The sequence below is a fragment of the Dasypus novemcinctus genome, chromosome 5, assembly GCF_030445035.2.
Source record: "Dasypus novemcinctus isolate mDasNov1 chromosome 5, mDasNov1.1.hap2, whole genome shotgun sequence".
Lineage (NCBI taxonomy): Eukaryota > Metazoa > Chordata > Mammalia > Cingulata > Dasypodidae > Dasypus > Dasypus novemcinctus.
Window position 1 is genome coordinate 119797140 of NC_080677.1, and position 18001 is coordinate 119815140.

Below are 18001 nucleotides of genomic sequence, written 5' to 3' on the forward strand. Positions count from 1 at the left end.
CCTGGTGAAAATGAAGTGGTGTGCCTGCGTGGCGAGCCAGTGTCTGTGTGGCAAGCCAGTGCCTGTGCAGTGAGCCAAGTGCCTGCATGGTTAGCCGAGTGCCCGCACAACGAGCTGAGTGCCCACGTGGCGAGCCAAGTGCCCACATGAGTGGCCACGTGGTGAGCCAGTGCCTGTCCCCTGCTCCCACCCTGCCTTTCGCTTCCTTACACTTTGCCCGCCTGTTCCTCGTAACCTCCCTGTATTATGGCCCTTCTCAGCAGCAGTTTGTGCTGCTGCCTCCCTCTGCCCCTCCTCCCAGCCACTGTTATCTTCCCCCTCCCAGCCGATCGCTGTTCTCCCCGCCTCATTTCAACCGCCCTCATCCCGTATCCGCCCCGGCACAACCTCGGAAACAACCCCCTCTGCCATCAATGGCTTACGTCATAAACCGCAGGTCCGCCCTTGCCTCTGCAGCCAATCCTCAGCTGCCCCGCGGACATGCCCCTCCCACAACCTCCCCGCCTCCATGACACTATAAAACCCCATGTACTTCCCGAATAAAATCAGACCTGCGCATAGACCTCGTCTCCGTGGTTTTTCCTCCATCGAACCGCGCGTCCCCCAAGCCTTGAGCCGCCCGCTGCCGCCCCGGTCAGGCCGTGGCGTAGGCCCGATCCCCGGCAGCGACTCGCCTGCAGTGACCCGCCTGCAGTGCCTCAGCGGAGGCCAACAAGTGCCCATGCGAGTGAGTCACAGAGCAAGATGATTACATGACAAAAAAGAGACAAAAGGCAGAGTCAAGGTGAAGCGCAGCAGAGACCAGGAACTGAGGTGGTGAAATTGACAGGGAACCACTCTCCACATCAGAGGTCCCCAGGATGGAATCCTGGCGAATCTTAAGAGGAGAAAGATGAGAAGACAAAGAGAGAAACAGATACAGAAGATCACACAGCAAATGGACACGGACAGCAGAAACAGCAGGGTGGGGGAAGAGAAGAAAGATAAAAGTAATTATAAAAAAAAAAGTTGCTTAATAATACCTCAAAAAAAATCCATAACCAATAGAATAAAATATGGGGAAATTCAGTTACATTAATATATATTTTTTAAATTTTGCATAATGAAAAGTCTTACTATCAAATGAAAACCTACTATAAAGCCAAAAGATGACTGACAAACTGGGAGAGAATTATAAAATATAAACCAGAGACAAAGGGCCAATAACCCTCATATGTAAAATGCTCTCCAAAATTGAAAGACAAAAGATCAAAAACCTAATAGAATCAGAAAAAATAGATATGAACAGATGGCCCACAAAAGAAACAAAGAAAATGGCCCTCAAACATATGAAAAATTGTTCAAACTCATCTATAATTAGAAAAGTGCAAATTAAAAAACACATATACCATTTTTCATATAGCAGATTGTCAAAGATTAAAAATATGACAAATATGCTCATCTTCTTTTAGGAGCCACTGGGAACCAAACCTGGGACCTCCAATGTAGTAGGCAGGTGTCAAGCTGCTTGAGACACATCCGGTTCCCCGCATATAACATTTTTATGTTATATGACATATCCTGTCAGCAAAAATGTGGGTAAAGAGGCACTCTCATGTACTACTGGTGAGAATGCAAACTGGTCCAACCATTCTGGAGGGAAATTTGGCGACCCTAACAAAGCATACGCACTTATCTTTTGACCAAGTAATTCCACTTCTAATAATCTACCTGGAAGACAGACATGGGATAACATGCAAATACATATGGGGAAGCGGATATGGCTCAACTGATAGAGCGTCTGCCTACCACATGGGAGGCCTAGGGTTCAAACCCAGGGTCTCCTGACCCATGTGGTGAGCTGGCCCATGAGCAGTGCTGACGCGTGCAAGGAGTGCCATGCCACGCAGGGGTGTCCCCCATGTAGGGGAGCCCCACGTGCAAGGAGTGTGCCCTATAAGGAGAGCTGTCCTGTGCGAAAAAACTGCAGCCTGCCCAGGAGTGGCGCCATACACACAGAGAGCTGAAGGAGCAAGATGATGCAACAAAAAGAGACAAAGACTCCCAGTGCCGCTGACAAGAATCCAAGTGGACACAGAACACACAGCGAATGCATACAAGAGAGCAGACAACTGGGGGGTTGATGGGGGTGAGGAGGAAGGGGAGAGAAATAAATAAATAATAAATCTTAAAAAGGAAAATACATATGTACAAAGTTATTCACTGTAGCATTGTCTATAATTGCACAATATTGTAAACAACCTAAACATAGTAGGAGAGTGGTTGAATAAACCAGTTTATTCACATAAAAGAGAACTATGCAACTGTAAAAACAAACAAAAAGGATGAGGAAGATCTCTATTAAACGAAATGGAATGATTTTCAGTATATGTTGTGAAGTGAAAAAACTAAAGTGCAAACGATTATTTACAGTATACTACCTTCCATGTAAAGAAAGTTGATGTAAGAAAATATATATGCATCTGTTCATTTGTAGGGGGGGGAACCCCCCACACAGAAAGAATAAATTTGAAACTAAAGAGATTAATTATTTAATCCACTAGTGGATGAGAAAGAACTATAAAGAAGGAGAATGGGAAAGGCAAAAGAGGGATGAAGAGGGAATAACACTTGTTAGTATACCTTTCAGTATAGCTGCAAGTCTTAGGACTATAGTAATGATTTACATACCCAAGAAATAAATAGTTAAAACGACACGAGAGGACTCCAAAATGATATGCAAACAGTGAAAAAAAAAAAAAGCCTAACTATTACAAATAAGACATAACACTAAAGGGGGTGGAGAAAAAAAGAACTAGTCTAGATAACGTTGGGAAACAGTATATTGACTAGATACTATAAGGCTAAAGACAAAAAGAACTGCACATAAATACTTTAATCTAGTTAGTAAATTTGTTTCGCACAAGGGTGTGTGAGCTAGCAATTTGAAGCTATTTTATGTATATACTAGAATTGAACAAATAAATATATTGTAGATAAGGAAAGCTAGATTTCTCACTATTAAAAATGTTACAAGTAAGGAAAGGAGGAAGGCTAAAATGAAATCTGTGGTATTGGATTAGAATCACTATTAAAGGTTATGCTTTTAAATATATACAGATAGATAGTTATATAGAGATGTGTGCAGGTTTGTGGGTTAAAAGATTTCCTAGCTCTGGCCAATGAGAGGACCTAGAAGAAAGAGCATACCTGGCACCCAAATTTTGGTTTCTAAACACCATTCTCCAATAAAAGGAATGAAGACAAAACAGACTTCCACTGGAAAAAGATGCCATCTAGGACTTTCATAAGTCCATGGAGAAGAGAAATCAGTACCCTGCTTCAAAGCTTCAAAAGACAGGCTGCCTCTCTTGTTAGGGGCTAACACAGCTGGTGGTGACTTTATGTTGAAGCCAATGCTCCTTTATCATCCCAAAATTCCTAAGGCCCTTAAGAATTAGGCTAAACCTACTCTGCCTGTGCTCGATAAATGGAACAACAAAGCCTGGATGACAGCACATCTGTTTAAAACAGGGGTTCTTAACAAGGGGTCCAAGAGCTTAAATTGAAATTCAAAAAAACATTATTCTTGTAGGGATGTGTCTGTGTGGGTGTGATATATTTATTAAATAACACAGTATAGTGTGGACTTAGTCAAGGGTCTGTGGTTTTCACCTAACTGGCAAAGGAGTCCGTGCAACAAAAAAGGTTAAGAACCCCTGGTTTAAAACATGGCTTATGGAATATTTTAAGCACACTGCTGAGACCTACTGTTTAAAAAAAAAAAAAAAAATTCCTTTCAAAATATGACTGCTCATTGCCAACCAATCTGATCACCCAAGAGCTCTGATGGAGATGTACAAGATCAATGCTGTTTTCATGGGAAGCAGAGTTGCTCAATGGATAGAGCGTCCACCTACCACAAGGGAGGTCCGCAGTTCAAACCCCGGGCCTCCTTGACCCGTGTGGAGCAGGCCCATGCGCAGTGCTGATGTGCGCAAGGAGTGCCATGCTGCTGACAAGAATAGAAGCGGACACAAAAGAACACACAGCGAATGGACACAGAGAGCAGACAACTGGGGCGGGGCGGGGCAGGGGGGGGCAGGGAGAGAAATACAAAATAAATAAATCTTTTTTTAAAAATGCTGTTTTCATTCCTGCTGACAAGACATCCATTCTGCAATCCATGGATCAAGGAGACATTTCAACTGTCAAGTCTTATTGAAGAAATACATTTCTTAAGGCTATATAGCTGCCATAGATAGTGATTCATTTGATGGATCAGGGCAAAGTAAATTGAAAATGTTCCAGAAAGGATTCACCATTCTAGATGCCAGTAAGAACATTCATGATGTATGGGAAGAGGTCAAAATATCAACATTAACAGGATTTTGGAAGAAGTTGATTCCAACCCTCATGGATGATTTTGTGGGATTCAAGACTTCAGTGGAGGAAGTAAATGAAGATGTGGTGGAAATAGCAAGAGAACTGGAATTAGAAGTGGAACCTGAAGTTGTGACTGAATTGCTGGAATCTCATGATAAAATCTGAACAGATGAAGAGTTGCTTCTTATGGATGAACAAAGAAAGTGACTTATTGAGATGGACTGATGAAGATGCTGTGAACATCGTTGAAATGGACAACAAAGAATTTACAATATTCCATAAACTTTGATAAAGCAGCAGCAAGGTTTGAGAGTATTGACTCCCATTTTGAAAGAAGTTCTACTGTGTGTAAAATGCTATTCAACAGCATCGCATGATATAGAGTAATCTTTCATGAAAGGAAGTCAGTCAATGCAGCAAACTTCATTCTCTTATTTTAAGACATTGCCACAGCCACCCCAACCTTCATCAACCACCGTGATCAGTCAGCAGCAATCAAACATCAAGGCAAGATCCCTCTATCAGCCAAAAGAGTACAGCTTGCTGAAGGCTTAGATGATGGTTAGCACTTTTCAGCAATAAAATACTTTTAAATTAAGGTATGTGAAGCAGACTTGGCCCAGGGGTTACGGGCGTCCGTCTATCACATGTGAGGTCCGCGGTTCAAACCCCCGCCGCCTCGACCGGTGTGGAGCTGGCCTATGCACAGTGCTGATGCGTGCAAGGAGTGCCCTGCCACACAGGGGTGTCCCCGCGTAGGGGAGCCCCATGTGCAAGGAGTGCGCCCCGTAAGGAGAGCTGCCCAGCGTGAAAGAAAGTGCAGCCTGCCCAGGAATGGCGACAACACACGGAGAGCTGACACAGCAATAAGATGACGCAACAAAAAGAAACACAGATTCCTGTGCCGCTGACAACAACAGAAGCAGACAAAAAAAGAACGCGCAGCAAACAGACACAGAGAAAAGACAACTCAGGGTGGGGAAAGGGCAGAGAAATAATAAATAAATAAATAAAGGTATGTACATCGTTTTTTTATGACATTATGCTATTACACAATTAATAGACTACAGTATAATATAGTTTGCAGAATAATATAAAAATAACTTTTATATACACTGGAAACCAAAACATTCATGTGATTTGCTTTATTGCAATATTTCCTTTATGGTGGTTGTCTGGAACCCAACCTGTGATACCTCCAATATCTTTGAGGTATGCCTGTAAACAATCACTACAATAATAAAATGTAACTCCCAAAACTAATAAAAAAACTTGGTAGCAGCTGCAACATCAGCTCTGGCCAGCTGTTCAAAAACTGTCCAAATTATCTTGGCATTTAAACTAAACCAAAACCAACCAAAGACTGCTTTATAATCAAATTTCTCCACACCTGTTAAGTTTTATTTTTGAGCCTCCCACTTCTGATCTTCAAAAAAAGGATAAACCTCCCTTTGGATGATCAGAAAACTCAATTTCATACCTAAGAACATAGGATATAGAAAAAAAAAAAAAGAACATAGTGTATCATAGCATACCAAGCACATATTGATGGTTTGAAGCATTCAATAAATGGTTTTTTTGTTCTCTTATAGGGAGATACATGTCCACCTAGTAAGTTTATGTTATAGCACGAAAAGATAAAAGACTTCATAATGAAGGGGAAATGTATATAAAGCAAGTTTAAAAAATAATTCCAATCCCAAAGTAATTTAAAAAATAAAATACACAGAGCAGGTGTAGCTCAGTGGCTGAGTATGCACTTCACACGAACAAAGTCCTGGGTTCAATCCCTGGAACCACCGAAAAATTTTAAAAACAGAACAAAACAAAACAAAACCCTCTCTGTACCACACTAATGAAAGATGTTAATGGGGAAAAGCGTGGGAGGGACAGGGGGTTAGCTATATGGAAATTCCCTATATTTTTAAAAAATAAATTAATAAAAAAGAAAAAAGGGAAAAAACCCCAAAATACAGTACAATAAGAAATCATTGTAGTAATAATACATTTCTCTGGAAACCTATCATATCTGTTCCACCCTTGCACCCTCTTAGAGAGACAAGACAACTCAATAATCTTCCTGATGAAGGAGGAAGAGGAGACCTAGTATTGCCTTTAGGTTGAAACCAAGAGCTTTGGAGTCAGTCTCCCCGAGCTCTCACCTTCTAGGTCATGAAGACCTTGAGAAAAGTTACTGAACCCTTTAACCCTAGGATTCTTCATCTGACAAATGTGATAATAATAATACTTATTCCACAAAGTGACTGTGAGAATAAATGAGTTAATTAATACATGTCAAGCAATTAGAATGGTACCAAGCACTTGGCAAAGCAGTCAATAAATGTTCCAGTGAATTCCTGGGACCCTGCAAAGTGAGTACTTGAGAAATCCCTGCCCAATATTACTACTCTAGAAAAAAATTCTTCTATCCCTACAAACTAAGCTCTTCATTCATTCAAATTTTAGAAATAAAGATTAATGTAAGGTACTTGTACATTATCAAAACCAAAAATTTTAAATCATCTCTCACTGAATTATTGCCTTAGTCTCTTACAGGTCTTTCTAGTGTCAATTTTGCCTCCCTACAATCTATTTATTCTCTATGTAACACCCTATTAAGAGCCCACATCAAATTATTTACTTCTCCACTCAAAATATGCAATTTGCTCACAGCAAAATCCAAAATATTGACCACTGCCTATAAGATCCCACAATGATCTGTCTCACTTCACCCCAAAATCTCTTCCTAGAATATGACAAGCATGATTCAGCCTCAGGACTTTGAATTTCTTTTTCTTTTGGCCTGGCACTCTCTTCCTGGACATCAAAATGCCTTCACTTCATTTTGATTGTGCTCAAGTATATGCTCAAGGATTTTCCTAACCACATGATATAAAAACAGCATTACCACCACTACTTACCCTCTTCTATTCCACTAACTCAATTTTTCTTCCTAGCACACTCTTTTCATATCTGTTTCTTTATAACCCCCAATAGAATATAAGTTACAAGAGAACAAGGACTTTGTTCTGTTCATTGCTATATTTCAAGCATTAGTAACAGTGCCTGGCAGACTGCAAATTCTCAAATATATGCTGAATAAATGAATATCACATCAAGAGCTAAAAGGAGTAAAGATATGATTGTCTTGATAGAGGCCAACAAAATTCAACATCGGTTCTTAAATTCTTACAATACTATGGGGAAGTGGATGTGGCTCAACTGATAAGAGCGTATGCCTAACACATGAGAGGTCCAGGGTTCAAACCCAGGGCCTCCTGATCCATGTAATCCGTTGGTGACCTGGCCCACATGCAGTGCTGCTGCACGCAAGGAGTGCTATGCCATGTAGGGGTGTCCCTGCATAGGGGTACCCCATGCGCAAGGAGTGCACACCACAAGGAGAGCTGCCCCGTGCAAAAAAAGTGCAGCCTGCCCAGGAGTGGCACCACACCCACAGAGAACTGACGCAGCAAGATGATGCAACAACAAAAAAAAGAGACACAGATTCCCAGAGCTGCCGAGAATGCAAGTGGACACAGAAGAACACACAGTGAATGGACATTAGAGAGCAGATGATGGGGGAGACAATAATTTTTAAAAATCTAAAAAAAATAAAAACAACAACAAAACACTATGATGAGGGAAAGGGATGTGGCTCAAGTGATTGAGCTCCTGCATAATACAAGGGAGGTCCTAGATTCAGTTTCTGGTGCCTCTTAAAAGAAGACAAGCTGATACAACAAGCTGATATAACAAGATGACGCAACAAGAGACACAAGAAGGAAAACACAATGAGAGATACAACAAAGCAGGAAGCACAGGTGGCTTAAGGGATTAGGTGCCTCCTTCCCACATGGGAGGTCCCAGGTTTGGTCCCTTGACCAAAGCCTAAAAACACCTTCCTAAAAGGAAGATGAACGCACAATGAACAGACACAGCAAGTGCAAACAATAAGGGGGTGGGGAGAAATAAATATATAAAATAAATCTTAAAAAAAAAAAAAAACTATGATGAAAAGAATACTTTTACTACGTCAAAAAATACCTTTCTTAACCAAAGCCATCATAAGTAATGATAAAACAGAAGAGGCAATCCCACTAAAATCAAGAACTCTTTAAAAAAATTTAAATGAAATTACAAAATATTTGATACTGCAATGATGGATACAGTCCATTTATACATTTTGTCAAACCTATAAAACTATACAGTGCAAAGTATAAACTATAATGTATACGAAAGACCTTCGTTAGTAGCAATGCTTCAATAATAGTTCATTAATTCTAACAAATGTATAACACAGTAATGTAAGATGTTATTAATAGGGTAAAATGTGGGAGGAGTAAGGGTTGGTTGTATAGGAATCCCCTATACTTCTAGTGGAAATTTTCTGTCATCTAAAACTTCTCTAAAATAAAGTTTATTATTATTTTTAAAGTTATAAAATACTACTCTGTGCCAACCACCAAACTGGTAAATTTTTAATTTTTTTTAACTTTTTCAAGTATGTCTGAAAAGTTTGTTAAAATATTCAGTATATATACAGCTCTGTGAATTTTCACATTGTTTATACCCATGTAACTACCATCCAAGATGAGGATATAGAACATTTCCTGCAAGCATCTTGAGTCCCCTTTTAGTCAATGACCTCCACAAAGGTAACCACTATTCTGACTTCTTTTACGCAACTGTACCTGAGCTTGAACAGGATGAAAATGGAATTAAACAGTATATACTCTTTCATATCTTGCTTCTTTTGTTCAACTTATATCTATGAGATTGATTCATGTTGCTGCATGTAGTAGTAGTTCATTCCTTTTTATTACTGGGCAATATTCCATTTTATGATTAAACCACAATTTATCTACTCTATTATGATGGCATTTATGTTGTTTCAGTCTGGGGATAATACAAATGACACTGCCATGAACATTCTTGGCTATGTCTTTTGGTGGAAATGTTCACTTATTTGCAGAATGGTAAAGTTTTTGTTTGTTTGCTTGCTTGTTGGGGGACGTAAAAATACCTTGGACCGCTCAAATGCAGAGAACTAGAAAAAAGGGCATTGCTGATGAGAGTAAAACTTGGAATAACCTTTTTGGAGGACAAAAGGCACAAGAAGCCCAAAAACACCTGTACCCTTTGACCAGTAATTCTAGTCCAGGAAATTTCTTATTGAGTACTGGTATGTGCAGTATCTTCTTCTGACTTTTACATGTATTAACTTATAGAAACAGAGATGCTCACAGTAATTTGTTTAAAAAGATGTCAACCACATCATCATTATTAAGTACTAAAAAAGTATAAACAAGCAATATAGCAGGGGAATGATTTAAAAATGCATTGTATGTCAGTGAAATGAAATACTATGCAGCCATTAGAACAGCTTTCAAAGAATATTAAAACCATAGGAAAAAGTACACATTAATGCAAAAGAATGTTACATTCAAATGCATGAAATGAATTCTAATTTTTTAAAAAAGATATACATACATACATAGCTCAAATGTTAAAATAGTGGTAATCTCAACCCTGGGTATTAGTTCTTCTGAGGGCTACAGAGACCCACAGGTTCTATGGTCATGGCAGATGGAGTTCAGTGCCATGTCAGTTGGCCCTACTTTGGAGTTGTGTTTCTGTGTGATGGAGCTGGACTCAGATGTAATCTTTGTTTACAAGCCTCTCCTGTTACTTTTAGCAAAACTGTAGTTGGTGCTGGAGTTTAATATATACCCAGGGGACCTGAATCTCTGGACTGACCATGTAATAGCCAGGCCCTGAGCCTCAACAGACTTCAGCTCCTACACTCTGGTTTATTGGACTTACCCCAGTCAGCTAACAGGGAGTTGAAGAATGTCAACCACCACACCATGGAGCCTAGAGTGCCTACAACTGAAAGCAGGAGGACTGCATCCAGCATCCATGTGGAATCTAAGTCCCCTCTTGTTACAGATGTGGAGTGGACACAAACATTCCAAGGTCCACAGGATGGAGGAATAGAGTATGGATTAGAGTGGACTTACTGATAATCTATTCATGAACTATTGTGATTAGTAATCAAAGAAAATGTGGCATTGGTGTGGAGAAAGTGGCCATGGTGGCTGCTGGGGGTGAGGAATGGGAGGAAGAGATGAGACGTGGAGGCGTTTTCAGGACTTGGAGTTGTCCTGGGTGATGCTGTAGGGACAGTTACCGGACATTTTATGTCCTCCCATGGCCCACTGGGTGGAATGTGGTAGAGTGTGGACTATGATGTGGACCATTGACCATGAGGTGCAGCAGTGCTCTGAGATGTGTTCACCAAATGCAATGAAATGTCTCGTGATGATGGAGGAGATTGTTGTTATGGGGGGAGGAGTGGGGTGAGGTAGTGGGGGGTATATGGGGACCTCATATTTTTTTAATGTAATATTAAAAAAATAAATAAAGACAAAAAAAATAGTGGTGATCTCCAGAAGATACGGGTACTTTCATATTCTTTATACTTTTCTATACTTGCCAATTTTTAAAATAAAATATTTTGTTAGTCAAAAAGAACATGTTAAAAAATTGAAAGCAGGGACTCAAACAGATAGTTGTGCACCAATGTCACAACAGATTCACAAAAGTCAAAAAGTGATAACAACCCAAGAGTCCATCAAGAGAGGAACAGATAAACACAAAGTGGTGTGTGTGTGTATATATATATATACACATACAATACTATTTAGCCACAAAAAGGAATAAAGTTCTAATACATGCTACAACATGGATGAACCTTGAAAACAATATTGTGAGTGAAATAAGCCAGATACAAAAGGACAAATGTTGTATGGTTCCATTTATGTGAAATATCTTGGACAAGCAAATTCACAGAGACAGAAAGCAGATTAGAGGTTCAGGGGCTGGAGGGAGAGGGAATGGGAAGTCATGCTTAATGGGTATAGAGCTTCTGTTTGGGTATGTTTTGGTAATGGATTTTATTGATAGTAGCAAAATGCTGTGTATTAATTAATGTCACTGAGCTGTACATTTAAAATGATGAAAATGACAAATTTTGTTATTTTAACAAATTTTTAAAAATACATTTTAGACTCATTTCCACAGATATGAAGTCATTTATATAAGAAGCAGAGCATATTTGTTTTGCTCTTGCTCTCTGTTTTACATACACCCTCTTTATTTCCTCTTCAATTTCTGCTTACAAATTTATATTAAATTATCCACATAGAATTCTCCATAAAATATAAGATTTTCATAGCTTTAGTGTTAGTTGTACAAGATAAATAAAATTCTAGTCTAAAATTTACTAACCTATCAAATCTCTATATTGCACAATGGGACACACTTCTTATGTGGCTTAAAATGTCTCTATTTCATAAAATAGTTCATTGCCAAAAAAAGAGCATCCATAATCACCAAGGAATCTGACTTTATTCTATACATAACTTCAATTTTGGGATCATCTCTATTCTGGTAGCCTAGAGTATGCTATGGGAACAGAGGATGTAGAAATAGTATTGGCAAGATTCTGTATCTTCAAATTTCATTTTATATATAATTAAAATATAGAAAAACATCAGTTTGGAGTACTAAATAAGTACTAAATGAGGACAGCACCCTCCATTTAAAATTATACTTAGTTACAGGGGGTTTTTTTTTTTGGTTTATAATTCAGAATCGTCCAACCCGAAAACTGATTAAAATGAACTGTACCTGAAATTTTCAGACCACCAGCAAACACTGAGCACTGAACACAGTAATTTAAACGTTTTTTCCCTTCCCAGGCCAGTAGAGGGAGACTAAGACATCTGGTCTGGCCTTGCAGTGTTTCCGTAAAATTGGGGAGGGGGAAAGCGGAGGCTGTATTTAAATGTCCTGCTGTCAATCAAAGGACTCTTCCTACAATCACAGTCACCATATCTGCTATTACCCGTGAGCGTACTCTCGCCAAGATACACCACCAAACGGTGCTCAGGAAATCTGCTTCACCTAAAGGTGACCAGGGGCTTTACCAGAGCACCCAAATAAGGACTTTGGGAGCCCAACCCCAACTAGTTCTTTGTTTAAATGCCTGTGAATCCCTCCCACGCCGGAGTCAAGAGGCTGTGGCGCCGCCCTTTATTAGCCTCACACTTTGATTACAAAACACCCGAGTCGGCGGCCTGGCTGCGGAGGCGGCCCGATCTCTCACAAACGTCAAACCAGAAACGCAGGCGGCGGCTGAATCAGAGGGCAACGTTCACCGCCACCTCCCTCACCCCGAACCCAAAGTGCGCACCCGTCGCACTGAAAGTTCGCTCCCACAAAGCGCCGGGAGCGAGAGCCCCGGGGGGCAGCGCCCGGTCTCGCCGGCCCCGCGAATGATGTGAAATTTCACTCTTTGTAAAGTTTGAGCTGCGAAGGGAGGGCAGCACGGGGGGTTTGGGAAGAGAGACTGCACCTTCGGGCCCCCAAGCCCAAGTCCATCTGCTCCACTCTCCGCGAGGAGAGGATGTGAAGCGGGGGGCGCGGAGGGGGATGCGGTACCATCTGACTCCAACCTGACGCCCCTCCGAGAAGACCCAGATACCAAACTTCAAATTAACATCTTTTTTAAGTCCTCGACAGTGCCTCATCTGTTGCTCTGTTTACTTCAGCGGAGCCCCGCTGGGCTGGCGCTGTCGATTACGAGGCACCGCCGACACCCCCTGTCCCCAAACCAGGCCAGCCGATGAAGTTTTAGAAAGAAGAGGGGAAGGGGGCGCGACAGGGAACCGCGATGGGGGAGGGGAGGAGGGCAATTTCTTGAGACACTGAAGTGGAGCAAGCCCGTCGCCGCCCGGAAGGAAGGCGCAGCGGAGAGGAGGTGGGCAGAGCGGCGGGGCCGGTGAAGACTCCCCGGACGCGAGTCCCGGGCGGGGCGGCGGCCCCGGCTGGAGGGGAGCGAGGGGCGACCCGCAGGGCCGGCGCCGCGCGCCCCCCGCCAGCGCCTCCCCCGGCCCGCGGTCCCCTCGCCCGGCCTCCCTCTGCCAACTTCTCTCTCGGCCCCCTTTGTTCCTGTTTGTTGTGGCGACTCTTCGCCCCGGCCGGGCGATCTCAGTCCGACCGGCGCCCGGCGAACCAAGGGTCCCCGCGCGCCCCGCTGCCCGGGGCCCCGGCTTGGGGCCGGTGTCGGCACCGAGGCCCCCTCGGCGCGGCGGCCGGAGCCGGAGGGACGCGCGGGCGGCCAGCGCGGAGGCGGCGGTTGGTCGGTGGCCGGCGGTGGCGGCGGCAGGGCTGGAGGGGGGGGTTTATTTACCTGCCGTGGAACCAGTCCTTGCAGATATCGCATTCGATCATGAAGCGGTTCACGTCGTACGGCTGCCGGCACACGCAGTACACGGGCGGGGGCGGCGGGGGTGCCGAGGCCCGGCCGGGAGCCGACACCGACACAGCTGCCGCTGCGGCTCCAGCTGCTGCTCCCGCGGCCACCGCCGCCGCCGCTCCGGCCATCTTTAAAAAACACACACACGCTCGCTCCTCGCTCGCTCGTTCGCTCGCCGACTGGAGCGAGCGCAGCCGCCAGCCAGCGCCGCCTCCTGCAGCAGCCGGAGCAGCAGCCGCGGCGGCGGCGGCGGCGGCGGCAGCAGCGGCGGCGGCTCCCCCGTGCGCGCGCGCGAGGCCGCGAGCGGGTGGGGGGGAGCGCGCCGCGACTCGCAAGGTCCCGGCCCGGGCTCCTTCCGGCGCTCCGCGCGGGGACGTGCGTCTCGCGCACGTCGTCCTGTCGCCGGCGCGCGCTCCCCGCTTCCCTTCGCGTCGGCGGAGGGGCAGAGGGACTGACGGAAGGGCACGCGGAGCCGGGGAGGCGGAGGGACGCAGAGGCTCCTTGAGGACAAGAGCGGCGGCGCTGGGAGCGCGGCTCCCAAAGGAAGCGGACGGCGTGCGTGAGCCTGTGAGGAGCCGACATCGTTGTTTCTCAGTTAAAGCGGAGTCCTGGGAAAGTTCCTGCGGAGTGGTAAAGGGCAAATGTTGTGTCTGTGATTTAAAGGAGGGTCACCAAAGAAATTACAGCCCCGCCAGGTTCACATCAAGACATGGGGCGGGGGGGCATCTTAAATCACTCGGCAGCCACCCACTGAGAACATGAGATGCTGCACAGCTACCTAACTGAGTCTGAGCTAACATGCCGAGGCAATGATGCCCTTCTAAGGTGGAAGAATTTGTTGTGAACTCATTCAAACTTTTCAAACGACCCATCCGAATTCCCATAGACCCGCTAGGAAATTACAGTGTGGATCGGGCCACTGTTAATGAATGAAGGTTGTTCCCAAGAGGAATTTATTAATGTCTTTCATCCTAGAGGGATCAACCTTGAAATATGGTTGGTGGTATAAAAAAAGAACGGAATGGCGAATAATCCAGCATATCTGTAAATAATATGACTTCAGTGCGAATACTTTGAATTCCAAAGTTTAGAAGATAGGGATAAATTTCTAAATGACTGACAACAGAAAAGAGATAACAAAAACCGGATAACACAATGCTTGGTATGTAACAGGCCATCAGTATTTTTAAAGGAAGGATAAAATATGGAGCTACGAATAAGATGATAAACTGAAGAATGGAAACAGCTAACTAATATTTAATAGAAAAACATTGGCTTGGAATTTTAACTACGCGATTAGGAGGGAATTTTAAGGATTATTTGATCAGATATTTCTAGCTGAATTTTTGGACAACTTGATTCACTGGGGGGAAAAGCGCTAAAACTCCCTGGGTGATTTTGGGGGGGAAAGCTGGAGGATTGTCTATCTCACCCACTACCAGGCAGAGAACTGCTGATCTAGTCTTTTTATTTTCATTTTTCAGAAAAATTGTAGTTTTTCAGAAAAATCTTGCATAAAATAGAGTACCTGTACACCGTCTTTTTGTTATTATTTACTCCTCGTTTTAGTGTGGTACATTTGTTGCAATTGATGAAAGAATATTTTTATGATTGTACTATTTAGGATAGCCCATGATTTACTTTAGGATTCACTGTTTGTGTTGTACACTCCTATGGATTTAAAAAAAAATTCTAGTAACATATTCAACCTAAAATTGCCCCTTTCAACCACTTTCAAATATATATTTCATTGCTATTAAATATTTACAATGTTGTGCTACCATTAGCATCATCCATTACCAAAACTTTTCCATCCCAAATAGAAGCCCTGTACAACTTAAGTATTAATTCCCCATTCCCTACCCCAATCCTGGCCCTGATAACCCAATTGTAGTTTCTGACTATGAATTTGCTTATACTATATGAGTTAATATCTGTGAGATCATATACTATTTGTCCCTTTGTGTCTGGCTTATTTCACTCAATATGACATCTTCAGAGTTCATCCATGGTGTTGCATGTATTAGAATGCCATTCCTTTTTATAGCTGAATAATATTCCATTGTGAGTATATACTGCATTTTGTTTATCCATGGGCACTTGGGTTGCTTCCATCTTTTGGTAGTGGTGAATAATGCTGATATGAATATCATGTGCAAATATCTGCTTGAGTCCCTGCTTTCAATTCTTTTAGGGATATACCTAGATGTGGGATTGCTGGGTCATATGGTAATTCTATACCTAATTTTCTGAATAACCACCAAACTGTCTTCCACAGCAGCTGCACCATTTTACATTCCCACCAACAATGAATGAGTGCTCCTATTGGGCTCAGTCCTTTCCAATATTTTGTAATTTTCTGTTTTTTTTTTTTAATAGATATGAAATTGTAACATTGTGGGTTTTTTTTAAATTTATATTTATTTATTTATTTATTTAATTCCCCTCCCCTCCCCCGGTTGTCTGTTTTCTGTGTCTTTTTGCTGCGTCTTGTTTCTTTGTCCGCTTCTGTTGTCGTCTGCGGCATGGGAAGTGTGGGCGGCGCCATTCCTCGGCAGGCTGCTCCCTCCTTCGCGCTAGGCGGTTCTCCTTATGGGTGCACTCCTTGCGCATGGGGCTCCCCTACGCGGGGGACACCCCTGTGTAGCACGGCACTCCTTGCGTGCATCAGCACTGCGCATGGGCCAGCTCCACACAGGTCAAGGAGGCCCGGGGCTTGAACCGCGGGCCTCCCATGTGGTAGACGGACGCCCTAACCCCTGGGCCAAGTCCGTTTCCCCATTGTGGTTTTGATTTACATATCCCTAATGACTAACGATGTTGAGCATCTTTTCATGTGCTTTTTGACCATTTTATATCATCTTTGGAGAAATATCTATTTATATCTTTTACCCATTTTGTAATTGGGTTGTTTGTCTTTTTGTTGTTCAGTTTCAAGGGATTTTTTTTTTAAAGGAAGTACTGTCGCTCAACCACTTGAGATACATCTGCTCCCAGGATTTCTTTTTTTTTTTTTTTAATAGTGCAGTTATTAAAGCCTTGTTGGATAAGTGGTTTCCAAATATTTTCTCCCATTGTGTATATTGTCCCTTTGAGGCACAAAAGTTTTTAATTTTAAAGTAGTCCCATTTATCTATTCTTTTGTTGCTTGTGCTTTGGGTATAAAGTCTAACAAAGCATTACCTGAACCAAGGTCCAGATACGCTTCCCTATATTTTCTTCTAGGAGTTTTATAGTTTTAAAGTTTAGATCTTTCATTCAGTTTGACTTGGTGTTTGAATATGATGTGCTCTCAGGGTCCACCTTTATTCTGGCATATAGATATCCAATTTTCCCAGCACCATTTGTTGAAGAGACTATTCTTTCCCAAGTAAGTGGACTTGGCATCATTGTCAAAAATCAGTTGGCCATAAAATGAGGGTAGATTTCTGAACTCTCTATTTGATTCCATTGGTCTATGTCTGTCCTTGTGCCAGCGCTAGGATGTTTTGATTACTGTAATTTTCTAGTAAGTCTTAAGATCAGGAAGTGTGAGTCCTCCAAGTTCATTCTTCCTTTTCAGGATGGCTCTGGTTGTTCAGTACCCCTTACCCTCCCATGTAAATTTGATGGTAGCCTTTTCCATTTCTGCAAAGAAGGCTGTTGGAAATTTGATTGTGTCTGTTGAATATGTATGTATAGAACTGACATCTTAAAGCTATTTAGACTCCCAATCCATGAACACAGAATGTCCTTCCATTAACTTAAGTCTTTAATTTTTTTAGCAATGTTTTGTAGTTTTCTATAAGTCCTTTATATCCTTGATTAGATTTATTCCTAGATATTTGATTCTTTTAGTTCCTAGTATAAGTGGAATTTTCTTGATTTCTTCAGATTGTTCATGACTAATATATAGAAACACTGCTGATTTTCTGTACCCCACCTATATTAGTCAGTCAAAGGGATTGGGTCAGTCAAAGGGATGCTGACCCAAAGTACCAGAAATCTGTTGACTTTTATAAAGGCTATTTTTTGGGGGTAGAACCTTACAGTTACAAGGCCCTAAAGAATCCAGCTCCAGGTTGCTTTCTCACCAAAGTCAGTTGCCACGTGTTGGAAGCAAGATGATGGATGTTCTCTGCCTGGTCTCTCAGGGCTTCCTATGTCAGTCTCTGGCATAGGGCTCCTTTCTTTCTGGGCCTTCTCAGCTGCTCAGCTGCTCTGCATTCCAGCTGCAAACCATAAGGCAAATGGCTCATCTCTCCCCAGGATCCCAGGATCAAACATGGCAGAGCTCTGGCCTCTTTCATGGGTCTTCTTGAGTGTGTCCAT

General features: G+C 42.7%; 1 protein-coding gene across 1 annotated transcript in view; it reads right to left on the reverse strand.

Annotated features, from left to right (window-relative positions):
* Positions 1-14053, reverse strand: part of KDM7A (lysine demethylase 7A) — a 100300-nt gene extending 86247 nt beyond the window's left edge. The window contains exon 1 of the mRNA XM_004452432.5: positions 13625-14053. Coding sequence (XP_004452489.1) covers positions 13625-13818 — 194 coding nt within the window. The 5' untranslated portion in view covers positions 13819-14053. The remainder of the gene's footprint in view (positions 1-13624) is intronic.
* Between the last annotated feature and the right edge of the window lie 3948 nt (positions 14054-18001).